This window comes from Ursus maritimus, unplaced genomic scaffold (assembly GCF_017311325.1).
Source record: "Ursus maritimus isolate PB19 unplaced genomic scaffold, ASM1731132v1 scaffold_20, whole genome shotgun sequence".
In the NCBI taxonomy this organism is placed as follows: domain Eukaryota; kingdom Metazoa; phylum Chordata; class Mammalia; order Carnivora; family Ursidae; genus Ursus; species Ursus maritimus.
This window is the reverse complement of record NW_024424453.1, coordinates 28,294,561-28,320,550: the sequence shown is the minus strand read 5'-3', so window position 1 is coordinate 28,320,550 and position 25,990 is coordinate 28,294,561. Positions and strand designations below refer to the sequence as shown.

The 25,990-nt window shown below is 49.2% G+C and overlaps 2 protein-coding genes across 3 annotated transcripts in view; one reads left to right on the top strand and one right to left on the bottom strand.

The window, feature by feature from the left end:
* The window catches only part of LOC103679015 (serotransferrin-like), a 52,656-nt gene extending 44,321 nt beyond the window's left edge, over positions 1 to 8,335 (top strand). The window contains 1 exon segment of the mRNA XM_040636803.1: positions 7,102 to 8,335. Coding sequence (XP_040492737.1) covers positions 7,102 to 7,315 — 214 coding nt within the window. The 3' untranslated portion in view covers positions 7,316 to 8,335.
* A 3,283-nt stretch (positions 8,336 to 11,618) lies between these two features.
* The window catches only part of RAB6B (RAB6B, member RAS oncogene family), a 60,114-nt gene continuing 45,742 nt past the window's right edge, over positions 11,619 to 25,990 (bottom strand). The window contains exons 3-9 of one of the 2 annotated variants that reach the window (XM_040636800.1): positions 23,709 to 23,762; positions 23,407 to 23,512; positions 21,684 to 21,795; positions 20,534 to 20,627; positions 19,059 to 19,085; positions 17,593 to 17,638; positions 13,972 to 16,073 (exon numbers count right to left, since the gene is read on the bottom strand). In XM_040636800.1, the coding sequence (XP_040492734.1) occupies positions 16,009 to 16,073; positions 17,593 to 17,638; positions 19,059 to 19,085; positions 20,534 to 20,627; positions 21,684 to 21,795; positions 23,407 to 23,512; positions 23,709 to 23,762 (504 nt within the window). In that variant the 3' untranslated portion in view covers positions 13,972 to 16,008. Of the gene's footprint in view, positions 12,309 to 13,971; positions 16,074 to 17,592; positions 17,639 to 19,058; positions 19,086 to 20,533; positions 20,628 to 21,683; positions 21,796 to 23,406; positions 23,513 to 23,708; positions 23,763 to 25,990 lie in introns of those variants that run through there. The other variant, XM_040636799.1, reaches the window with a different exon arrangement.

The following is a 25,990-nucleotide window of genomic DNA, read 5'->3' as shown; positions in this document are numbered from 1 at the left end:
GCTTTCCTTCTTTTTCAGGGCTGAATAATATTCCATTGCATGTATGTTCCACATTTTCTTTATCCATTCATCCTTTGGTGGACATTTAGGTTGCTTCCATATATTGCCATTGTAATAATGCTACAATGAACATGAGAGTGCAAGAACCTCTTCAAGATCCTGATTTTAATTCCTTTGGATAAATACCCAGAAGTAGAATTGCTGGATCATATGGTAGTAGTTTTATTTGGTATTTTTTGAGGAATCTTCATGCTGTTTTCCATAGTGGCTGTACCAATTTACATTCCCACCAACAGTGCACTAGGGTTGCCTTTTGTCTGCATCTCTACAACTTAGCTTGTTTGTTTTGTTTAGTTTTAATATTTGTCGTTATCTCAGGTGTGAAGTGATATCTCATGGTGGTTTTGATTTGAAATTCCCTGATGATTAGTTATGTTGAGTACCTTTTCATGTACTTATTGGCTATTTGTGTGTCCTCTTTGGAGAAATGTCTGTTCAGAAATGTCTGTCCTTTCTCCATTTTTTCAATTGGATTATTTGTTTTTTGTTACTGACTTGTAGGAGTTCTTTATATATTTTGGATATTATCCCTAATCAGATAGAAGGTTTGCAGGTATTTTCTCCAGTTCCAGGTTATCTTTTTGTTTTACCGATTGTTACCTTTGCTCTGCAGAAGTTATTTAATTTAGCAATCACATTTATGTTTCCGTTGGTTTCCTATGCTTTGGTGTCATATCCAAAAACTCATTGCCATAACCAAGGTCGCTCAGCTTTTCCCCTGTGTTTTCTTCTTGGATTTTTTATGGCTTCAGGTCTTATGTGTAAGTCTTTAATCCATTTTGAGTTGATTATTGTGTATGGTGTAAGATAAAGGTCTAATTTTATTCTTTTGCATGTAGATACCAGTTTTCCTAGCACCAGTTATTGAAGAGACCTATCCTATACCCATTGTGTATTCTTGTCATCCTTATCAAAGGTTAATTGTATGTGTGGGTTTATTTCTGGCCCCTCTACTTTATTTTATTGGTCTATGTGTCTTCTTATGTCAGTATCTTACTGTTTTGGTTACTAAAGCTTTGTTATATAATTTGAAATCTGGAAGTGTGATGCCTCTGGCTTTTTTGTTTTTACTCAAGATTACTTTGGCTATTAGGAGTCTTTTTGTGGTTCCATATGAATTCTATCATTGTTTCTTCTAGTTCTGCAAAAAATTCTGTTGGAATATTGATAGGCATTGCATTGAATCTGTAGAGGGCTTTGCATCATATGGACATTTTAACAATAATTATTCCAATCCAGGAAAAGGGATATCTTTTCCTTTATTCATGTGTTCAATTGCTTTCACGGGTGTCTTATAGTTTTCAGTGTATAGATCTTTTGCCTACTTCATTACATTTATGCTTAAGTATTTTATTTTGATGCTATTGTAAATAGGATTGGCAATTCTTAATTTCTCTGATAGTTCATTAGTAGTGTATAGAAACGTAACTGATTATGTTGATTTTGTATCCTGCAACTTTACCAAATTTATTTAGTAGTTCTGGTTTCTTTGGTGGTGTCTTAGGGATTTATATACATAAGATTAAGTCATCTGTGAACAGAGATAATCTTACTTCTTTTCGGATTTTCATGCTTTTTCTTTCTTTGCCTAATTGTTCTGTCTAGGTCTTCCAGGGCTATGCTGAATAGAAGTGGCGAGAGTGGGCATCCTTGTTTTGATCTTAGAGGAAAAGCTTTCAGCTTTTCACTGTAGAATATGATATTTTCTGTGGGCTTGTCATATATGGCCCTTATTATTTTGAGCTACATTCTTCTGTGCCTATTTTGTTGAGTTTTCGTCATGAGAAGATGTTGATTTTTGTCAAGTGATTTTTCTTTATTGAGATGATTTTATGATTTTTATCCTTCATCCTGTTAAATGTGGTTTATCACCTCTGTTGGTTTGTATATGTTGAACTATCTTTCCATCTTGAGTAAATCCCATCTGGTTATAGTATACAATCCATTTACTGTATGTACTGTTGAATTTGGTTTGCCAGTATTTTGTTGAGGATTTTTGTATCAATGTTCATTAGGTATATTGGCCTATACTTTTCTTGTAGTATGCTTGTCTGGCTTGGATATCAGGGTAATGCTGGCATTGTAAAATGAGTTTGGAAGTGTTACCTCCTCTTTAATTTGGAAGTTTGAGAAGAATTGGTGTTGATTCTTGTTTAAATGAATTCACCAGTGAGCCATCTGGTCCTGGGCTTTTCTTTGCTGGTGGTTTTTGATTACTGATTCAGTCTCCTTCCTCATTATTGGCCTGTTCAGATTTTCTGTTTTTTCATGATTCAGTTTTTGGTATGTTGTGTGTTTCTAAGAATTTATCCATTTCTTCTAGTTTGTCTAATTTGTTAATAATAGTCTCTTATCCTTTGTATTTCTGCAGTATAAGTTATCCCTTTCATTCCTGAGTTTATTAATTTTAGTCTTCTCTCTTTCTCCTTGCTAAAGGTTTGTCAATTTTGCTTATGTTTCAAAAAAAATCTCTTAGTTTCATTGATATTTTCTGTTGTTTTCTAGTCTGTATTTCATTTGTTTCTGCTCTGATGTTTATTTTTTCCTTCCTTCTGCTAGCTTCGGGATTAGTTTGTTCTTTTTCTAGTTCCTGGAGGTATCAAGTTAGGTTGTTTATCTGAGATCTTTCTTTTTTCTTAGAAAAGATGTTTATTGCTATAAACTTCCCTCTCAGAACTGCCTTTTGCTGCATCCTGTAAGTTTTGGTGTGTTGGGTTTCCATTTTCATTTGTTTCAATATTTTTTTATTTGCCTTTGGATTCTTCCTTGACCTATTAGTTGTTCAGAAGTGTGTTATTTATTCCCCACATATTTGTGAATTTTTCAATAGTCCTTCTGTTACTGATTTCTAGTTTTATACCATTGTGGTCAGAAAAGATACATGATGTGATTTCAGTCATCTTAAATTTGTTAACTTGTTTTGTAGCCTAACATGTTATCTGTCCTGGAGACTGTTCTGTGTACACTTGAAAAGAATGCATTCTGCAACTGTTGGTTGGAATGTTCTGTATTTGTCTGTTAGGAATATTTGGTGTATATTTGGTCTGCTGAACACTTCAAATATGTTGTTTTCTTATTGATTTTTTGTCAGGATGATCCATTCATTGTTGGAAGTGTGAAATCCCCTGCTATTATTGTATTGATGTTGATATCTATTTCTCCCTTTAGTTTTGTTAATATTTGCTTTATGTATTTAGATTCTCTGATGTTAGGTGCATGTATGGTTACAATTATTATATCCTCTTGAGGAATTGACCCTTTTATTATTATATAATGACCTTCTTTGTCTTTTGTGACAGTTTTTGACTTAAAGTCTGTTTTGATGAAATAAGTATAGCCCGCCCTGCCCTTTTGGTGATCATTTGCATGGAATATCTTTTTCTATCCCTTCACTTAGAATCTTAAATCTAAAGTGTGTCTCCTGGAGACAGCATATAGTTCAATCTGGTTTTTTTTTAATACATTCATCCACTTTGTTTTGATTAGAGAATTTAAACCATTTACGTTTAAAGTAATTACTGATAGGTAAGGACTTATTCTGTTTTGTTGATTGTCTTCTGTTTTATAATTCCTTTGTCCCTTTCTTCTCTTTCTTTAATGATTTGTTTGTGGTGTTATGCTGATTCCTTTCTGTTTATTTTGTGTATTTGCTATAGTTTTTTTCTTTGTGATTACAATGAGACTTTTATAAAACATAGTATTGGTAATCTTATTTTAAGCTGATAACAGCTTCCACTGCATACAAAAATTGTACACATTAACTTCTTCCCCTTCATTTTATACTATTGATTCCACAATTCACATTTTTATATTGTATATCCATTAATAAATTATAGTAGCCATAGTTGTCTTTAATACTTTTGTCTCTAGCTTTTATGCTAGAGTTAAGTGATTTATGTGTCACCATTACAGTATTAGAGTATTCTGAATTTGAATATACTCTTACTGTTATAGTGAGTTTTATATTTTCATATGTTTTCATGTTCTTCATGTCCTTTTGTTTCACCTTGAAGAACTGCCTTTAGCATATCTTGCAAGGCAGGTATAGTGGTTATGAACTCCCTCAGATTTTGTGTGTCTGGGAAATTTTTTCTCTTTCATGTCTGATGGACAGTTTTGCTGGGTATATTTTTTTCTTTCAGCACTTTGAATATATCATTCCAGTCTGTACTGGCATACAGTTTCTGCGAAGACTAAGAAATGTAGTGTTATGGGGTTCCCCTTGTTTGTGACCATTGGCTTTTCTCTTGCTGCTTTCAAAATTCTCTTTGTCTTTGACTTTTTGTCAATTTGATTATAATGTGTCTTGGTGTAGCTCTCTTTATGTTTAATCTATTTGGGGTTCTTTGGGCTTAATGGATCTAGGTGTTCATTTCCCTTTCTAGATTTAGGGTTTTTCTGTATTATTTCTTTATAAATAAGCTTGCTGTTTGTCTTTCTCTGCTCCTTTTGGGACTGCCATAATGCATGTACTTGATTCCTTTAATGATGAATTTTAAGTTATGTAGTCTCTCTTTACTGTTTGTTTGTTTTGTTCTTCTCATTGGGTAACTTCAAATTACCTGCCTTCAGGCTCTCTGATTCTTTCTTCTGCTTGATCAAGTCTGTTGTTAAAGATCTCTGAATTTTTCACATCAGTCATTGTGTTCTTTAGTTCCAGAGTATCAAAAACTTTTATGGCTTCTCTTTGTTGAGCTTCTCATTTTTTTTTTTTTTTTTAATTAGGCTCCATGCCCAACATTGGGCTTGAACTCAGGAACCTGAGATCAAGAGCCTCATGCTCTACCAACTGAGCCAGCCAGGTGCCCCAAACTTCTCATTTTTATTCATAGATTACTTTTCTCATTTCACTGAGTTGTCTGTTCTCTTTTATAGCTCATCGAACTTTCAGGTGATTATTTTGAATTCTTTGTCAGGCATTTTATAGATCTTCATTTCTTTAAGGTCAGTTATTGGTACCTTATTTTTCTTCTTTGATGGGCTTGCTGCTCAAGTGCTTGGGCAGACTAGCCTGGCTCCTAGGTCCATGGGTGTGTGGGCCTACTGCCTGGATTCATGGAAGTGGGCCTGGCACCAGGGTCTACTTGGGTGGCCTGGCCAGGTGCCTGGGTCTACTGGGGTGATCCTGGAGCTTGGGCCCATAGGAGTGGGCTGGGGCTATGGGGGCCAGCCTGGTGCTGGATTCTGTGGCATAGTAAGTGCTTACTTCACTGTCCTTCCCCCAAGTGAAGCATATCTCTCCATATTTGCAGGAAAGGTAATGTGGGTAATGTGAAACTGTCCTTCCTATCCTCTTTCAATGCATTCTTTCTTATTTCCGTATAACACCCTGGTGCTGTAATCTTGGACCTAGATTCCTTCTTTCTCGTGCATAGGTGGTTATTAAAATTGGTGGTTCTATGAGAAGACTTGTGCTGGAAACTCCTATTCTGCCATCTTGCTGAGGTCAATGTCAGTGGTTTTTGTCCCTTCTGAAATTGCATGTTTATCATTTTTCTCTTACTCCAGTCACTCTCGAGACTATAAATTGCTTGTTGTTAGGCTAAAGAAATTAGAACAATTAGATGATTTGGGTTTTCTAGAAATACTGTTGCAGTTGTTGGGAATTGGGGGAAAAAGTGATCATAGTATTTGTGTATCCATTTTGGTTTTTTCTTTTTAGCAGTACAGTCCAAGTCTTCCTGTGTTCAAAACATGTATTTTCCTTAGTCCATTTGCTTTTCACTCTAAAGAGCCATAGAAAAGCAATACAGATGGAAATGCTGTACTATAGGTAGTGAAGTAAAATGTTAAAAGTTGCGAAGGTGAATATCAGTTAAATTAGGAGTCAGAGTTTATTTTATTTTTAGAAGTTTATTTGTTTTTGTTAGTAATCTCTGCACCCAGTGTGGGGCTCAAACTCATGGTCCCGAGATCAAGAGCCCCACCCTCTTCCAACTGAGCTAGCCAGGTGCCCCAGGAGTCTGATTTTAGATTAATCCTGTTTTGAGAATTATGCCCTATCAACATAGAAGCATTTCATAGTCTTATGAATAACAAAGCTAACTGTATTCACTTGGCCTTATGGCAAGAGCTGAGTACATGTTATATTTGGCCTCTTTTCCTTTTTAAGTGTTTTTTTTAATTGTAAAATATTTTACATATAAAGGGATACATATGACACATATATATAGAATTTAAAGAATATTAGAATGAATACCCATGGACCCACCACCTTGCTTAGAAGGCCCTAAGATATTGGGCTCCTCCCCAATATCTTGAATTTAGTATTGTTTTTTAAAATACTTTTTCCGTGTGTGCGTGTTTCTTTCTAAACAAGGTATTAGTTTTTCCTGCAGATTCTTCACGAATTTTCATGCAGTCTTACAGCTCTAAGAAGTGCTTTCTTTTGTAAGGAAGCACACTGGGAGCATGTATTCCTCAGCATCTGGATAGCAGAAAGGGTGGGGGAAGTAAACACGCGAGCGTTGCTGTACACTCTTTTTTGGGGCCAGCAGGTGGCAGTAAGACAACTTAAATTGGGACGGTGTTCGAGGGTAAAGAGGTTGGAGAGTAGTAATTGTGCCCAAACTGGATATGAGAATCTGGAGTTTGTGGGTTTACGAAGCTCTGTATCCAAATAGACTCGTGATAAATATAAATACTGTATTTTCCCACACTTAACTTTCAGAGACTTAAGTTATTGTAACACTTATAGCATGTATTTAAAAAGTATGTTCAAAAATGGCATCATACAGGTGATCCTAGTGGAAGGGGATAAGGGGGCCCTGGGCTGAGAAAAGGTTGGTGTGACATGGGCACGTTATTGACCTGCTCTTATCAAGGCAAGTCTGGCTAGACCCCCATCTCTCCTGTCTGAGAGCAGTCTATGAATGCAAAGGATTATTCAACAGTCTTAATAGCATGATTGACAGTTTTATGTCAGGTATTTAAATGAGTGCTGAAATGTTTAGGAATGAGTGTGGCTTCTTAAAGGCCTTTAGTTGCTATATAAAAGTTACTACTCTCTTCTTCCTGACTTGTTTTTCTTTTGTCTCATAGCAACACTTTACGAGTCACCCGTTCTGCTGCCCCCAGCACACTGGACAGTTCCAGCACCGCTCCTACTCAGCTGGGAAAGAAGGGCAAAGAATTTGAGTTCTCACAGTTGCCCCTCAAAGTGGAGTTCCTGGAGTGCAGTGCCAAGGGCGGAAGAGGGGACGCTGGCTCCGCCAACATCCAGGACCTGGAGAAATGGCTGGCTAAAATCGCCTGAGGGGCCGGGCTGAGGCTCAGGATGTGAATGTATATGTGTGTGGCTGACAGTTTTGGAAAAGGGCGTGGTAACTTGGAGTTGATAAAGAAGGGGTGTAAAGTGTAATTAGAAACATTTTCTTGTTCTGGAAACAAATTGTTGAAAGTAACGTGGAATTTTTGTTTTGAAGTTTAGTTCTCCCTCAGTGCTTTCTAGTCACTTAACTGCTTGTGTGTCTTCCCTTGGTTAAAGTTTATGTCATGTCCCTTTAGCGTATGCTTGACCTAGGGTCAGGGTCTTTGTGACCACAACAAGTGGATCCACATAGAGAGGATATTATCACGAGAGTATGGTTATCATCTGAAAAGTTTCTTATCCTCTGCTTCTGTGTGTTAGTTCCTTTTCCTGAAAACAAACCTGTGTATGGAGCCAGTTGATTCCATTTGCCCTCGATGTTCATGGGCAGTACACCATCTAGTCCTTTGTGAATTCTCAGAGGTGTGGGTGTAGTTACAGTGTGGTCTCCTGACATGTGAAGACAGGTAGAAAACAGCAAGGCTGTGTTGACAGCAGGTCTGTTCTTCATCAGCTTGGTGACTTGTCCACACTCCAGCCTCATAGCACTTAGGTTGCAAAAACATGCCCTGAACCCTTGGAGTCATTCCCAGGTGATAGAACTATAAATGCTAAAGCCCCACATGCCAAGGGTCTAGTGTGTTCTCGTGGTTTCCCTTAACTGAGGAGTGGATGAAGATTTAGAAGCTGTTGTCAGTTTTTGGACGGCCGAGGGACCCTGGGCTGCGTTCTTATGCTGTTCGACCAGCCCGTTTTGTACTCAGAGCTAGAATGCTGTGCAACACGTGTGAATGAAAAAAGTTCTCCATAGTTTTTTAAAGTGCATATTCACAGATGGTTGAAAGAAAAGTCAGCTTTTTCAAAGTGATGGTCTTTGTTGTCTTCTTGAACGTTGGCTTTTTAATGGCTTTTATAAATTATTAATGCATTTCTTGGTAAATAAAACAACCTGTCTGGCTCAAAGCAATGAAATGGAATGGTAGAGTGAGTACAGCTCGGAGCATGTGTTAGGGTGCAGGCCGAGTTCCACGATTCCTCGGCCTGCAGCGTACCCGGGAACAAACTGCTGTCCCTACTTGCACACACTCAGGGACAAGCCCACTAAAGCTTCAGAGGAGACAAAGGTAGCTGTGGGTGAGGAAGAAGCTAGTCCCAGAACGGTGCGGTCAGAGCTATGACGGGAGAGGTGCGGGGTGCTCTGCCGGCGTGCAGCACGGGCACCTCACCCAGCTGGGGACTCAGGGAGAGTCAAATAGAAGCATGGAGCCGAAAACATCGCTGGGCATGTGGTCCCCATGAGTGTGCACTACAGCCCAAGCCTCTGCCATCCCCCCTTCCCGTGGGTCATCCTCGCTCTGTGTGAGAGCACTCCAGCTCCCCTCCGCCCCCACCCCTGGATCAGAGGCCTTGCTGCTTGCCTGTGGTTGGAAGTGCAGGCGGAAATGGAGAAGACCTTGGGCCTTGACCCTGGCAGAGTGCTTATTCGAAAGCCTCATTGCTGCTCGTGTTCTTACCGTCCTTTAGATTCTTAGTTTTTGTCCTTTCCTTATTAGCCAACGGTAATTTAAGGAAATAGGTAAGAATAATGAACCAGAAATCAACAGAGAATGCGATGAATGTGACACGTTCACATAATCACAGTAGGTGCTCGTGTGAATAAAAATCAGTGGCTTGACACTTCCGTTAAGAGGCGTGTGTTCTCGCAGCTTTGTTTTGTTTTTTTCTGGTTAATAAATTGTTTTCTTTACTGGAGGAAGCAATACACCAAAAAACTAAAGTTCTCTCTCAAACAGTGGTTCTCAGACGCTGGTGTGCATGAGAGCGGTCTGTGATGGCCGTCAGCCGTCCTGGGCACCCCACTCCTAGACATTCAGTTCACTGGCAGATGTGGTGTGGGCTCGGGAGTCTGCGTGCTCAGTGTGTCCTGTGCCAAGTATGTGGGGCTCGTAGGAGCACCTGCTCTGGAGGGTCCAGTCCAGAGGGTCCAGGGTCCAGGGTCCAGTCACCTGCTCTGGAGTAGCACATGTGCCTTCAGTAGGCCTGGTTTTTAAGTCTTTCGGGCTACGAGCCCTGGTTGTTTTTCTCACGGGGTGTGAAGCAAGCAAGCAGGTTGCGGAGTCCCTCCTGCACGCTCTCCTCCTGCTTCCTGCTCCTGTGCTACACTCATCCCATGCGTGTGTGTTTGGGCCAGGATGAGATCATGGTGACCAGTCCTTGGTGCTGGCAGGGGGTTTTGAGAGGTCCCATGTGTTCTCTAGTCTGTTGGTATCCTCTTGTGGCCCTGAAGCCATTCAGCCAAAGTAGTCCCATTTCTTCATGAGGTGGGAGGCACGTGTGGCCAGAATAGAGAGAGGTCAGTCATGGGGACTGGCAGACTAGGCACAGCTGTGGGTCATAGAGGAGACCGTTGTGGCCTGAAACAGCTCCTTCTTAGGAACATAGCAGCGTCTGAGCCCCTGGGTGTGGATGGGCCCTGCCTGCCACCCGATCACCGGCCAGCTGCCACCTGATAGGAATGACCCCATTCCTTGCTAAGGGAGAGCTGCAGGATGCGGGGAGGTGCCATTGCAGGGGGGTGGCTGCGATGAATATGCCCTGGGCACGCCGTTGCTTCCGGAATGGGGTGTTCCAAAGGGTATGGAGCACGCGTGCAGACTGAGGGGTCGGGGTGCTGGCCATACCGTTCATTCCAGCTCTTTTTTCAAGCCCTTTTCCAAGGGTCCTGGAGCCTTGGTAGCCCCTCCACTGCTAGGCACTTGCCCGTTCGCGGGGGTCCGAGTCAACAACAGCTGGTGTTAGTGGGGAGTGCTGCTTACCTTTTCCCGTGGCTTCTGTCTCAGCACCACCTGGGATCCCAGTGTCCCCCTGTGGTCCTGTTATGTGTGAGGTACTTAGTGTTCCGTTGACTTAAGATTATTGCGTTTCAACTGAAATGTGTGTTTCTCTTTGTGGTATTTTTGGTATGTTTGTACATCGGTATACTCACTCTGGCACTTCTACATTTGAGGTAGTATAGGATTATCAAAGCTCCTTTCTCCACTCTTGCTCACTGGACACAAATGCAGCCACAGGGATAAGGAAAGCCACCTTGAGCAGCATCCCTCAATGCCACACGGGGCACTTCAGGTAGGTCATTCAGCAGCCCTCTGTCATCTTCACGGTTGTGTCTGGGGAATCCCAGGTGCTCCGTTCTTCTGGCAAGGGCTGGGGCTGCTGGACGGTTGTGTGTGTCAATGCTGTGTCCTACATTATTCCCTCCCCTTGCTATCTCAAGTCCTGTCATCCTGAGCACGGGAATCTTGGGAAGTGGTTGTGGTCTTGGAACAGCTTGCCTCTGGCTTCAGTCTGGTTCGTACAAGTGTGTGCATTTTGGCTGTCAGGCCTCTGGCCCTTGACATCCCTTGGACCTCCTCTACCTCATCCTACATCTGGCAGCCAGAAAAGTTAGGCTTAGTGGGCAGAGCATCTATTTCCTGTCCCTCCTAATTTAGAGGTGGTTTCCCTGAGGTGGCAGATGGGAGGGTGTTCCAGAAACTTTAGAACCTTTGAAGGGGAAAGATAGGGAGTGAAGTTGAACTTGAAGAAGAATGAGATCTGGTGAATTTGGCTTACTCCATAGCTCCAGGATTCCCAGCATTCTCAGGCCAGAGCAGTTCTGGTCCTGATCTTGGCCTTTGTGTCCTCCCTGGATTGGTCCCACAATTGTCTAGGCCTCAGGGCATCTTTTTGTCTGGAGATGACTGACACCTGAAGGGCCTCTCAGGGATGTTCTCTAACTAGTGTGGGGAGAAGCAGAAGGTGGTATGTGGCTACTTAGTGTCACCGGGAGGATGATTATGGTTCACCTTAAATTCTTTAAATGGCTTTCTGGAGATCCCCAGAAGGAAGAGAGATTCAGTCCCTGCACCCACCCTTCAAAACCCGCAGTCGTGGCAAGTGGAGACCAGGGATGATAGAAGTTACCACACAGCCCTGAGTCTCAGTTCGGCCTCGGGCTTCCCTTTCCATCAGCCTTTAGGCAGAGTGGAGATGACAGAAATGCGTGTGCCTTTCACCTCATCAGTGTGTCTGAGGATGTGGAGGGCCCAGGTGAAGAGGAGGAAGAAGCAAACGGCTTTGGGTGGTAGACCTGGTCCCCAGACGTGAGATGAGGGCTTGTGGAGCAGGCATTTGAAGAAATCCGTCTTTGTGCGCGCCTCCCCCCGCCCCCCATATATGACTACACCACTTAGAAACATTGGACAAGAGGTTTTGTGTTGAGAATCAGGACAGTTTATTGTTTGATCAACATGCTGAGTCTTCCACATTTTACACAGTTTTACGTAAAGTCAGTGTGGCCATTTATGCCTGCTGAGCCAGTAAAAGATGGGAGTGCCACCCTCTGTGCTCCTCACGGCCAATCACTTTCCAGGGGATGGGTGAGGGAAGGGGGACAAGTTGACACACCATGCGATGCAGGCTGGCCTTCCACATCTGGAGGCTTCCTACTGGAAGGAAGCTTCCAAACCCCACTGCAAGGATAAGCAGTGGGGAGTGTCAGCCACGCAGGGGTCTGGCGCCGGAGAGTTTACACACGAGAGCCCAAGGTTTTGGAACACCTAGAGAGTTCATTTCAAACAGAAACTCAAAGGGTGCCCTGGTCTGTGGGTGCCCATGACAATCAGAGTGGTTGGGGACTGGCCCTTCTTGGCAATGGAGGGGCGTGAAATGGACATGCATTCTTTCCCAGCTCACTCAGCTACGCTGGCCAGAGTCCTAACCAGAGCAGAGGTGGCCTGAGGAGTACCCGTGCCCAGCAGCCCTTTACGTGCAAGTGCACGGTCACATCTGCACACACAGGTTGGCGATGGATGAAGAATGGAAACACCTTGGCTCTGACCGCTTCCGGCTTGCTGGGTGACCAGAAGCAAGTGGGCCTTCTCTGCCTCGGTCTTCCTGTCTGTGAGACAGAAAGGGTTGTGAGACCTCCGCGTCATGCTGCCATTGCTAGGTGGTGACGCCTCACGTGCTCGGGGGAGAGGTAGTTCGGAAATCAGTGAGCATACAGCCCTGCTTGGTTGACGCACAAAATCTTCTGTTCGGCTGCCCCTCACGTGGCTCCGATGGGACTCAGTCCTTGGCTACCTGTTCTTACATCCTGACATCCTCACCTGCCTTCTGCCATGTGAAGGAATGAGGCTGCTCTGCCTGCAGGACACCGAAGCCAGCGGTGCCATTTTGTCACACCTGGTACTTGAGGGCGGGGGCTCCCAGCACCAGCTTGCCATCCGGAGGCCAGAGATGCTGCACTCAAGATAAGTCTGTACACTTAGCTACTGCCATTTTCATTCTTGTTTCTGTTGCGAGACTCTTGAACTGACCTGGCCATTGCTCCTCAGACCTGAGAGCATTCCAGAATGTTTGAGGATGCTGACGGAAGAGGGTGGTGACAGCGATGGCAGAGAGGCCTCTGACCAAGAGGGACTTGCTCATAACCGCCCAGCTTGCTAACCATGGACTCTACGCTGCAGTTCTCACACTTAAGCTGCTGGCATCACATCTTCATTCTGGCACGTGTGTGCGTTTATAAATACGCTATCTGCTTCCTGCATCTTACGCTCTGTTTTTCAGATGCCTGTGGAATAGGAGCTTTACTGACAGCTTTTGAGACCCCCCGCAACACACACACACAAAGGGGGAAAAAAGGGCCTGAAGATGACTCTGGCCATCTCCCAGGTGAGGGCTAGTCCTTAGGGAGAGGGACTGAACAATTGGCTTTGCCTCAGGCTGGCCATCTGGATTCGGCAGGGATGTAACACTCTCGGGGGATGTGGAGGCAATTTCATCCCCTCTTCTTCAAGGGAACCTAATCGTCTTATGACTGAACCTAACTCCAAGTCAAGATACTCCCTACAAGCAAGAGAACAGTGATGGCACCTGCTCAAAATGAGAGCCAAGGAACCAACCCACTTCTGTGCAAGAGATCTGGCTGCCTCAACAGACCAGGGATTGAGGGGTGGCAATCAGGCCTGCGCGAAGGGTGTCGTGGAATGGCGTGGCACCACTAAGATGGTAGGGCCAGAGGAGACAACTGCCCTCGCCTCAGAAGCCCACCGGGCTGGGGAGAACCTGCACTCGAGAGAGCACCTTGTGTACCTGCTGGCAAGGCAGGGCTCACCGAGGCCACATCCAACCACGTGACATCTGCTGCATCTCGTACTGCTTCTAGGCTGTGATGGAAAAAGTGTTCGTGGTACCTTAACTATGTGTGCACAAGAGAAGGGAACGGAGTTTCTGCTTTGTACAGGAATGTTTAAGAAAAGCTACTCTTTAGTACCAAGGAAATTAAAATCCACCGTACATTCATTCACGGGGACCCAATGCAGATCCCAGCAAATGGGGCCGTCCCAGAGGCCAAAAGCAGTGGGCCTCACTGCCGGCCAGGCCGGACGCTGTAACGTGGACTCCTATAAATTCTCACGAGGTAAGTAAGCACTCTTCCTACAAGCACCACTTGGGGGGTGCAATCGTGGCGGGTACTGGCCCACACGGGCATGCACACCTATGCATATAAGTATAGAGAGAAATGGTGCACATATTCCCATGGCTATTTTTGCCTGTAGTTGAACACATCTATGCATTAGTTTATTGATGGCAAGACAATCACAAGTTTTTTGACAATATTAAGTATTTCTTATTTCAACACGTTGCAGTACTTTTGAATTTCCAAAACTGTTATCACAATGCAAGTTCCAACTCGAGAGCAGGAAGAACAAGAATATACATTGAGCACATGTATCTCTGTGAGAATGTGTGTGTGGAAGGTGTATACACAAGTCTATCTCTATATATAATTATGTACACACATATAAAAACTAAACACATGACACTGGAATTACGTTCGTACATCAGTCTTTGCCTTCTGGAAGAGGAGCTCAGTGAGAATCCTGCTTCCTCTCTTCTTCACCTGAAGATAAATTCCTCTCTAAAGATCAGCTCTGACATACAGTCTCCTTGAGCTGAGAGAGTGTGACAGGCCCCCTGGACAAATACCAGTGAGTCCTGTACTTATTGGCTGCCATTTTGGATTAGTTTCTGAGAAGTTCCAAAATTCATTGCAATAACTTGTTGGAGTCCTGCTTCGTGGAGGAATTCCCCCCTCCCACTCCCAGATGGTCATGGAGCTCACCTAGGACATGCCCAACAGCAGCCTGGCGGCAGAGACGATGCCAGCTTGGAGGGCAGGGTTTACTGTTTTTAGCCAGAGTTGCTGCCTACTGCCCGGCTGTATGCGGGCTCAGGTTCAGTAGGTCTGAGTCTATTTGGAATGCTGGCCAAATGGGTTACATCACTTAGAATTCTCTTCGGAGATTTTACAGGCCCTCAGGACTAAGCCCTTCTCAGAAATGAGTCGAAATGGCAAGGATGGCTCTCTCTGGGCAGCCTTCTGGAGACCGCACGTCAGCAGCACCCTCAGGCAACCAGAGCGCTGCTACAATATCCTCAAAGGAACGTGTACAATGATTACAACTGCATGACGCCAGTGGGGCAAGTCAGCTTTTCCAGAACAGCACTCAACAGCATTAGCAACCGAGGATCTGAACATGCATCTTCAAGGTGGCGGTGCTGCCGTCGACCCTCCCTTCCCCAGTCATAGACAAACACCGTGTGATACAGGCTCTGGCTTCCCTGACGTGCAAGGACGAGGGCTTCAGGGCAGCACACCTGTTTCTTTTTGCCCTTCCCTTAGATCCAACCCAGGGATGGGTTGGTTAGAACATTTTCAGAACCACACGTGGTGCCCCAAGGCTATGAACCACAGATCGACGTGTACAAGCCCACAGTTGCCAACAGCACCCCGTCCTTCCTCCCGACGACCTCTTGCTCTGCCAATCACTGAGTGGGCCACAGAGGACACACCTGCCTGTGGCAAGTGCCTTCCACCCCTTCAAGGCTTGTCAGGGAAGGGAAGGGAGAGGCAGGAGCAACGCCAGTGAGGCCTCCCGCTGGGCTCCCTGCCGTCCACAGGCCGTAATTTCAGCTCAGGGCCATGGCTGATGTCTCACTCTGGCCACGTTACAGGGACAGAGTTAAAAGTTGCCTCTTCAGAGGCTATTTTGTTCAGTATTTGATTCAACCAGGTAGGGCCTGTTTGGTGGGTGGGGCTTGGTATTGGAGCCTAATTAAGTTGCCCCGTTAACTGTAATTTATCGGGCTGGGGTGGAAGGAGGGCAGAGGTGAACCATTCAAAGAGGGCAGGAAGGAGGAGGTGTGTGGAAAAGGTTCTCTGTAAGTTTACAAATATACAAAAACAAAAAGCACATCTTTTAAATAAAAATGACTACATTTTTATCTGGCAAAAAGTTGTATACACATGATTTAAATTTTTTTTTTAATTTTAACAGTTTTTGGCAATCTTAATAAAGTACAATATATTACAACCAAACCAAAAAATAGTTGTTTAAGTAACAGCTGTTAAGAGTGACGTGATCCCTGATGCCCAGCCTCCCTCCCCCCCCCACCCTACTCCTAGAGACAGAGAGAAAAGAAAAATCCTCCCATCTTGATAAGCTCATTTCCCACCCCCCTTAGGAAGCTAACCAATAGGAAGCAACACAACAAGCGAGTAGTGTCAAAGGGAGCTGGCAGGTCAGGCTGCATTAGCAGGAGCAGCCGCCCTCACTGGCTGGGGGCTCCTGGGGTTTGTCCAGCTTGATGTCGATCACTGCAGGGGGCTGGGCTAAGGAAGATGACTGACAAGAAGCGCCCCCCCCTCCTGTCCCCGGGCACCCCTCAGCGGCCCTGTGCAGATCCTCCATCCTTCCCCAAATACCTAGGGACTCAGGTCTCTGCTGGGCCTGGGGAGGAAGGATGCAGGGTCATCAGCTCCCACCCCTCTTCCCACAATGCCTCCCCTTCATCCACCCGAAGCAAAGCCGGTCTTGGGCTGTGGGATGACCACGTAAACATGGGCATGATAGGCCCTTCCTCGGAAGCCTTCCTGGTAACAGTGCCTCAGCCTTGTTAGCAGTCAGTCCCATCCTAAAGTGCACTCGAAGTGGACAGCCTGCTGGCCCGGCATGGAGCCCACGTCTCAGCACACGGCTCAGTGGGCCTTGCCCTAGCCTGTCGCAGCCACAGTGGCCCCTCGAGCTCTAGTCAGAGTATGTCACTTAGACTCTGCGGATGCTGCTGGGAGAAGCCACAGCCCTGGGAAAGGCCTCCAGCCCTTTCCGCCGGAGGACCATCCGTCAGAACCCCCGGGGAATGGGTTCTAAATGCACAGCGAGGCTGCCCTGTGCTTGCAGCACGCCGAGGACCCGCTGTGGGACGGCACCGGGCCGGCGGGCAGGGCGGAAGGGTAGGAAGCGCTGCCGTGGGACCTGCTGCGGGGCGTCCTAGGGATGATTTGGGGCCCCTGTTAAAGGACCACGGAGAGATTCTTTTGGCCTTAAGTACTATAAAGAGCCATGCTTCTCTTAAAGATCCTGTCTTCCCTCCTTGCCACTCTCTGGCCATGGCACATATTTTGAGTATGACTTTCTCTCTGACTTTCCCTATTTTTATTTTCCCCACAGCTACACAAATAACAACACTTGTATCTTGTGTATATATACATGAACACATTTTTTTGGTAACGTGGCAGAATATAAATAAACAACTGCCTTCCTTCCCACTGTGTCAATCGGACTACCCCTCTGAACCTCCATTTCGGCTTCGGGTGTGGTCTGAGGTGGGAGTGGACCGTGCGGGTGGGGGGCTGACCCTGTCCCACAGAGCGGTGGGCGCTCCGGGGCTGTGCGGGGCCGGGCCGGGAGCGGGCAGGACATGGGATGAGGCATCCATGGGGGAAACTATCTCACGTAGACTAGGCCGAACCACGTTCTGGGTGTACAGAAGCCTTCCATGCAGCGGACGGTCTACCTGTACCCATGAAATTCAAAGGGATGCTGCCTGCAGACAGTTCCCAATTCTCACTCCTGGCCCCACAGCCATCTGGTTCCCCCCGCCCCCCGCCATTGTTTTGGAAATAGAAGCTTAGACTGTTCGAACTGGAGGAGGTCTTAAAGCCCTTGGAGTTCAGCCTTGTCCCAGCCCAGAGGAGGGCCCACAGCTTACTCCTCAGCAGGGAAGGATGGGCTGGAGACCAGGCGTGGGCTCGCCCGCTGTTCGTAAGTACTCAGTGAATACGTCAATCGATTCTCCAGCACATCTCTCACTTACTTATCAAAAGAAAAGGATACTCCCTTCTTTGCTTTTCTCCTGGACATTCTCCATTCCGAGCCCAGGCTGGCGCCACCGATCGGAAGAGCTGGAGAGAGGGGGAGATGCAGCATGATCCCCTGACCCCGTCCTTCCTGCCCCCCACTCTGTCTCCACCTTCTTGCCTCTTCTCGTCCTGACCTGGGGCCTTGTTCTTCTGTCTGTCCTGCTAACGGTGCCCTGGAGGGAAGGGGCTGCACCGAACTTCTCTCTCCCTTGCCCCTCGTGCCTGTCACAGATCTGGACCCTGACAGGCCTCTCACCTAGGCAGGCTGACTGCGGGTCACCAGCAGTTGTGCACGGGTCATGCTGACTGTAAGGGACCTACAGTGCAGAAAATCCTCTAGGCCCTGGGAGACAAGCCCTTAGGCAGGCTTCTGTCCCACTGCCTATGTGGGGACCAGGTACGGGGAACCAAATTTCGACTTGCCCTTGAGACAAATGACCCTCTCCTCAGGAGGGTCCTGCGTGCAAGTCCACAGGCACTGAGGCAGCAGGGTACTGGGAGCCACGGCCGCAGTCACATCGGAAAGAGAGACTTCAAGAGAATAAGCATACAGGAGTGTGAACGCGATGCTGTGCTTGTTTGGGTACGCGTGTTCGTGTGACATGTACGTTGTGCGTAGGGCTGTACGTGTGGAAAATGCATGTGGATGTACAGTGTCTATGTGTGTGTGAATGTAAGTGGGGGGGAGTGTGTGTAGGGCATGTGCCCATGTGGGGTTTCTGTGTAAGTCTGTGTGAGTGCACAGGGAGAACTGGGGGGGGTGTGCATGTGTGTGCATGCACACTGAGGCGGGGGAGGCGGGGACGTCAGGCAGGGCAGACATGGAACCTAGGAGGTGACAAGTACAAAACACACGTAGAAGGCACCAGAAGATTCTGAACACTCCCTCCCTCCCCTCATATACTCCAACTTTGGGGACTCGGTGAGCTCTCTAAAGAGGGTGCGCCTTGTTCATGGTCTCGCCCTAGAGCCCAGCTCTGTGGGAGCACCCAGGCTGAGTGACAGGGCCAAAGGTGGTGAGGGCCTGAGTGGGGAAGTCACTGGTGGGCCTGGCAGGGTATGGGACCCTGTGGGCAGGCTGCAGAGGGGGTTCCGAAGTGGGGCAGGAAGAAGTGAGCCAGGGTGCAAAGGGCCCGGTTACTCTTGAGTTTTCCTTCGTGGCCTTGCCCCAAGCAGCCCAGCTCTGCCTGTCTGTCTGTCAAAATGGTCACAGCCTCTGCCAGTGGCCAAACTGCCAGTTAGAAGGAAACTCGTGGGGTCGCCTGTGGGGCTCTGAGAGCAGATATAGTCAGGCTTAGAGTCCAGGAGTCTGCACTGCATGAAGACTGTCCCCCTGAATCACAGTTTGAACTGACCACATTTAATTCCTGCTTACACCATCACCTACGTTCCAGAGCATTCTGAAAAGGGAGGCATCAGCGTCTCCCTGCCCCGGACCACTAGGGCAGAAGCTACCTGCCTTATGGACTGCTGTCCACTGCTTCCCCACCTCCCGGGACTTTCCATCAGGACCACACCGAGCAGCAACCCAGTGCCTCCTACGTGCCTCCAGGCACAGATAGCTCCTGCTCCAAGAGGGCAGCGGCACTGGGAGGGCAGGGGCGTGAGCAGAGCCACACTGACGGTGCTCTAATTGGGGAGGAAGGCACCGAGGCCTGGGGGCTATGGGGCCCCTCATTCTGTCTCTCTCCGCTCCTCTGCCACCTTCTCTAATGCCACAGGCACTGCCCCCATCGGGTGAACCGTCACTGTATCCCGGCCAAGAGCTGATGGGCAGCTTGTGTACTGCTCCCAGGCACTGCTGGCACCCCACCAAACCATGCTCTGCACTCAGAGCCCCTCCCTATGCCACAGCACCCCTCTTGCTGCACCTCTGCTCACACGTTACCCTTGTCTGGAATGCCCTCCCTCCTCATCTCTTCAAGCCCTCTCTTCCTTGAAGGCAGGGGCCCCTAACCTTTTGTGAACCAGAGACCTCTCTGGCAGTCTGCTGAGCTATGGGCTCCTTGTAAGTGTGTGACGTCAGTGACAGGAGTACAGAGGAAACCGTTCAGAATTGAAATACACTTCTAAAATCTTTAAAGACACCAGTGGTGCTTCTGGCAGCAGGTCTGGTCACCCCTACGAACTGGAGCGGTGACGCACATAAAGGCCAAGCGACCCGTAACACCGTGAGGGGACAAGAGACGTCTGGGATCTGTACTGCGATCGAGCCGCAGGTGCCGCTGCCTACATTCACGGCCGAGGGAGGTGCTGAAGAGCCATCAGAGGTGCGTGAAGATGGAGGGGTGGCTCTTTCCAACCCAAGTCTGCCGACCTGCGGACTCCCATCCTTGGGGGGGTCCGTGGACCCAGGGAAGCCCCCAGCTGCGAGGCTCGGCTGTAACCTCCACTGCAGCTTCTCTAACCACCCTGATTCCCCAGGCCTCTCCCCCTGCAAGCTCCAACCACACCAGGGCGGGCTCCTTTCTCCAAGCCCGCCTGGCCCTGCACAGACTTGAGCACTTGCCAAGCCCTAGGCATGAACCCCCAAATGCTGGTCAGGTTGAATTTCCCGCACCCCCATCCCAAGGGAGGTAAGATGCCAGGGAGATGCTGCTTCTCTCACCTGGAAGTTGGTGGCTGGACATCCAGCACGTTATGGGGCCACGTGACCGGTCGCTGTGTGGTGGCTAATGATGACGTGCTCCGGACACCCCCGGAGAGTGAGCGCTCTTACCCTCGCTGGTGCTTTCCCAGCTCTAGAGGTTAGCTTGTTTCCCATTAGGTGGGGTTCATGGTGCTCTGGTTGCTTGCCCCAACCTGGTCACTAGCCCCTCAGGGCAAGTTGGGGCCAGGCCCATGACTGACCGGCCTGGAAGCCACACGTGGCCCCTTGGCCAGGCTGGCCGGAATCAGCACCAGGTGTGTCCTACCTGCTTCACGTTGTAGCCGGTCTTTGCGCTGGTCTCAATGAACATGACGCTCAGCTCTTTGGCGCGCTGCTCCCCCTCCTCGATGGTTATCTGCCTGCGAGTGACGGGAGGGGGAATGAGCCCCTGCTAGAGGTAGAGGGAGCGGCCTGAGATGAGGAGGGCCTAGCCCCCGAGTCAGCCCTGAGGACAGGGCTTGGATCCAGGGCCCCCATCCAGGATGAAGGGCACAGGGCCACAGCAGGACACAAGCCTCCCCGTGTTCCTTCCATGGCACCTCCCAGCTCAGGAGCAGGCCCTGCAGCAGGCGGGGACCTTCCCAACAGTCAACCGTTGCGTGCGCCTGTGTCTAGAAAGCACTTCGAGCCACAAAGCACCTCTTGGGTGGTGTCCTCAGTCCCCTTCTCCACAGGAGGACAGCTGGGTTAAAAGCGACTGCCTCCAGGTTGTACGGAGAGATACTTAGCAATAGCACTGGGCTTTGAGTCCCATTTCTCTTACTTCGAGGACAGGCCTCTAATGAAGTGGGCTCTGGGTCAGATAACTCTGTAGGAGGTCACAGTACACTTGAGGAGGCCAGCAGTCCGGGACCCTTTGCTCTATTGGACCAAGCCAGGTCCCATGAGATGAGCGGATGAACGGACGCAGGTGGCACATGAGTCAGCCCTGTCTGCGCACTGCAGGCACAGCTACGGACAGGCAATTCTGCACGTTCACACCCGAGGTCAGAACCCTCACACCGGCACAGGCGTTTCGTGGGGGCAGAGACACAAAGCAGAAGCAGAAGCAGAAGCCAGAGGGGACCCAAGGGACTGCCATCTGCAGCCGCGCTGTGGCCACAGCTGGGCCCCAGCCCACGTGCCGCTACGGGGGGCCGGGCGCACGGGGCTCCATGCAGACCTCTCACACAGCAGTGCCCCTGCAGGCAGTGGAAGGTGGGGCTTCCGAACTGAGCCACTGAGGGCAAGGGTCTGCCAAGTGCTCTCAATGCTCCAGTGTCCCCAGGGACCTTTCTCAGCTGCATGGGGACAGGTCGGAAGCACAGGCTCACACCACCCACGCATCCCAGAACTCCTTCTCCAGGAGGAGCTGCAGAGGAGTGGAGCGTGGGCCGGGCCGGCCAGCACCCTGCAGCTCGCAGCCTCACACCTACCTCTTGTCAGCCAGGTCCGTCTTGTTGCCCACCAGCATGATGATAACATCGCTGCCCCTCTCTGTCCTGACATCGTCGATCCACTTAGAGGTCTGTTGGAAGGAGTTGAGGTCTGGAAGTGGAAAGTGGGGCGACAACAGAGTGAGAGTCAGCCTGAGCAGGCAGAGGGCAAAGGTGGGAGGGAGCATGAGCCCAGGAGCAGGAGGCAGTGCTGTGCATCCTCACACCCAGACCAGTGAGTCCGGGCCCTCTAGCAGGGGCGGGGAGGGAGCACGTGTGTCTGTGGAGCTGCTGCCCAGGCCCTGGAGAGACCCTCATGCTGCTGAATCACCCCCTGGTTGGGGGGCGGTCACCCCGCTGGAAGATCACTGTCATGAATTGCTACATGGACTGGTGATTTTAGGGGCCCACCTGAGAATCAGACCTGACTTTGGGGGCTCAGAGCGGAGTGTGCAAATGGGTGCACTGGACTTGGCTGAGCTTGGAAACGTGTGCGTGTGTGTTGGTGGGGAAGCAGAGCAGCTCCGGGGGGAGGAGTGCCCTACACGGCAGCCTCCCACTGAGGGGGTGGCACTCGGGAAAGGCCAGAGTTTCCAAAGAGAACCCTCAGGATCTGCAAGGAAGAGGAGGAGGAATGTGGCCCCAGGAGAGACAACAGCCATGAGAGGTAATGTCATTTCGGGACAGCCCCTCCTCAGTCAGAAGCTATAACAGACCCTGGCGAGTGGTGGCAGGGCAATGCCCACCACTCAGCAGCCCACACGCCTCAGGGGAGGAGAGGGAGCCTATCCCAGGAAGCCTCTGTTTCCCCCAGCCTGCTCTCCCTCCTGCTCACGTCAGGCTACACAGACCCAGGTTGAAGGCCCAGCTGCCACCGGTACCCAAGGTGTGTGGGGGGCCTCGGTCAGAGGGAGGGGTGGAAAGAGGGAATGGGCAGAGCCAGGGGCAGTGGGCTCAAAGCAGTGGGGCACACATGCTTCCCCATGTGATTTCACTGCTGTGGACAGCACCCAGGCTGTCCTCCCACCACAGGCGTGACCACAGCCCAAGGGCCAGCCACGTGTTCTGTTACCCCTGCCTGGGCCGCTGAGGCTCTGCACCAGGCCCTACCCCTTCCCCAGCCATGAGTCTTCCTCAGGGCTGTGCAGTTCTCTCCACTGCTGCCCTGGCCAGAAGAGCCACACTGTGAGGGAAGTGCAGCCCCCCCCCCCCACGGTTCTCCCAGACCTGCTTGGTCTCCCGTTCCAGGAGACCCTATGAGGAGCTGGGATGCCAGCTGCTGGGTCAAGGCTGGCCCAGAGACCAGTGTCTTCTCCCATCCTGACACATATACACACAGAAGTTGCTCCACAGCGGTCCTTCTGGCCGTCAGGGCCAAGGAGGGCACAGAGGGGTGGGAGCAGGGCCAGCCTCACCTCTGCTCACCTCTACACACAGCCCCCTGCTCTAGGCAGGGCCAACTCAATCCCATACACTACCAGGCCTATCACAGAAGGGTGGGGGAAGGTGGAAAACATGCTGGTGTTCGAAGGCAACTCACCCCCCACCACCAAGGACCTATCTTCTCGCAATCAGAAGACAAGCATACACAGCATACAGGTGTGCACACATGCGCGTGTGCACTTGTGTACGTGCGTGCGTGCCTGCCCATGCGCGCGCACACACACAGGCCCTGGAGCCTCTACGAGCCACCCTCTCTCCAGCACCCAGGAGCCACACTCACTTGTGATGTCGTACACCACCACAGCCACTGTGGAGTCCCGGATGTAGCTGGGAATCAGGCTGCGGAACCTCTCCTGGCCGGCTGTGTCCCACAGCTGCAGCCGCACCTGTCACAAGGAGGGCAGGGGGGGTCAGTGTAATCCTCATGTGGGGTGGGGGCTGGGGAAAGGTCCTGGCTCTGTGATGCTGGCACTGCCAGCTCTGTGGTAGGCATGGGCTCTCAGTGGTGCCCGGCTAAAGGGTCCAGGTGGTAAGTCCAAAGGAGCCCTCCCTGTCCTTTTGGTTCTAAGGTCAGACACTCACCGTACGATCTTCCAAGTACATGGTTTTTGACAAGAAGTCAATCCCAATGGTCGCCTATTGGAGAAAAACACAGAAAGAGGTTAAAATTGAAAGGTCTCAGGCCAGAGTGCAAAAGCTCAGTGATCCAGGCAGTGATAGCCAGCCAGGGAGCGGACACCCATGCCAAGCCTGAGGCAGGTCCTGCTCTGCTGTCCCTGCCTGCCCCCCAGGCTCAACAGTGAACCCAGTCATGTCTCTCAGAGGAAGTAGGTTGGAGCTAACTGAGGATGAGGACAGGTTTTCAGGGAATGATGAAAGTGCTTTGTGAAGGGGACAAGAAAGCCAGGTGGGGAGGCTTCCCCAGGGTCAGGGCCACTGGCAGGTGTTTCTCCTGCCCTCCTCAGATGAGGGCCTTGAGGAGCAAGGGACTGAGTGGTCTCCCTGCCCAAGCCTGCCTTGCCTCACCTGCCTCACACTCCCACCCTCACAGCCTCCCCTCGAGGCTCCTGGAACTCGGGTACCCAGGTTTGGGTTCACCTCTGCCCCCAGCAGGCAGGGGCGGAGTGGGGAGCAGGGCCGCTTGCTGCTGGGTGGGCAGCAGAGAGCAGCTGGCCTTCCTCAGGGCCATCACAAACCAGCCAGAGCAGCGTCTTCCTGAGAAACCACATGGACTCTTTTCTACCCAAACCAACATATTAGGAGCCAGCTGTCCCCAACACACCTATGCCATACCCGTGCACTCTCTTTCCTGGCACTGGGGAGAGGCGGCTGGGCAGGGTGCCGTCAGCCTTGTGGCCAGGTGGCCAGGACCCACCACTCTCTGTGTGGCCTTGGACAGGCCACCTAACCTCTCTGGGCTCACCTGTCCCACAGCATCTGTGATAGGAGCTAAGACGCTCTTGGTGTGGAATGGAGAAGTCACTGCTACGCAGTTAATAGTAATGAAACCTCAGAGCCTGAATGTCCAGGGCACGGTTAAGTACAGCGTGGCACACCCATGTGATTAGAATCCTTGGCAGCCATGTAAAATCATGTTTTTGAAAAACAGTTAAGGATTTGAGGAAATGGTCATCAAGGGAAAAGAAGCAGGTTGCAAACATCGTGTATAGTGTGATCCCAATGTGATGAACCAAAGTAGAGAGAAGTATTTTTCAATCTTCTTAGATACTAAAATGAAGGGTATACACTAAAGCCTCAGCAACACCAGTGTGAATAATGACATTCTGGGCAAATTTTTTTTTTGCTTCCTTCATTATAATTTCCTCTATTTTCTAGAATAAATTTATAATAGTTCTAAAAGCAGAAATAGAATATTTGAAACAAAAACATAAGATTAAAAATAAGCTTAATTGTATGGGAATCTGTGCAGTGACTTCTGATTACAAAAATCACTACCCAGGGAAGCCCAAGGAAATAGAAAACCCCAGGTCTGCAGGTCCCAGGCTGTCTGCAAGCATGTTATGTACCTTCGGACCTCCAACTCCTTCCACAAAGGAGTTAAAGTTGCTCTATGCCCCCGGAAGCCTGCTTTAATGCAAAGTTGTGGAGTGCTGAGGAATCTCACAATTCTAGAACGTGGGTGTTAGACACACACCTTAGATATAACCCAACCCAACCCCTTACTTTGGAGATGAAAGACCAAGGAAGCTAAAGCGCATGCTCGGCGTGCCTTTCAAAGTCAGGGGCAGAGCTGGAAGGGTCGACACTGAAAGCTTCGTATCACTTGGGTTCTTTCTACCCCAGCTTGCTGTACCTGTCCTACGTGGAGTAGCCACTGGGGAGTGAGTCTGGAATTGACAAGTGGTTTGTGGACCCAGCCTTGTTCCTTAAGTCACACAACATTCACTAATGGATGAAGCATGACAGTCCTCACCTTCTGATACCCTTAAGGGGAAATGTGCACACCAGGGGGAAGTCTCTGACTCCATCAGTGCTCTATGGGCTCCCCAAGGAATGCCACGCTCCATCGGTAAAGTGACCCTGGAGCTGAAAACTGGGTGTGTGACCTCAGGGTTGGTGGCAGGGACTGCTGGCTGTCCCCCCATATGTAGTCCCCCTTTCTACTGTAATCGGATTCTAGATGTGTAGATGGATCAATGCCTGCCCCAAACAAAGGTGGTATTTCCCAGCTTTCTCTGGAGGTAGGTGGCAAATTCTGGTCAGCGGGATGTGAAGGTGATGTACGCATCTTCTGGGATGCGTTCTTCATGGGGGTGGGGGTGGGGGGACATGCTCGCAGCTGCCCTCTTTCCCTTTCCTGCGGCTTAGAATGAAGACAGGTGGTGGTGAGTCACACCGGCCCA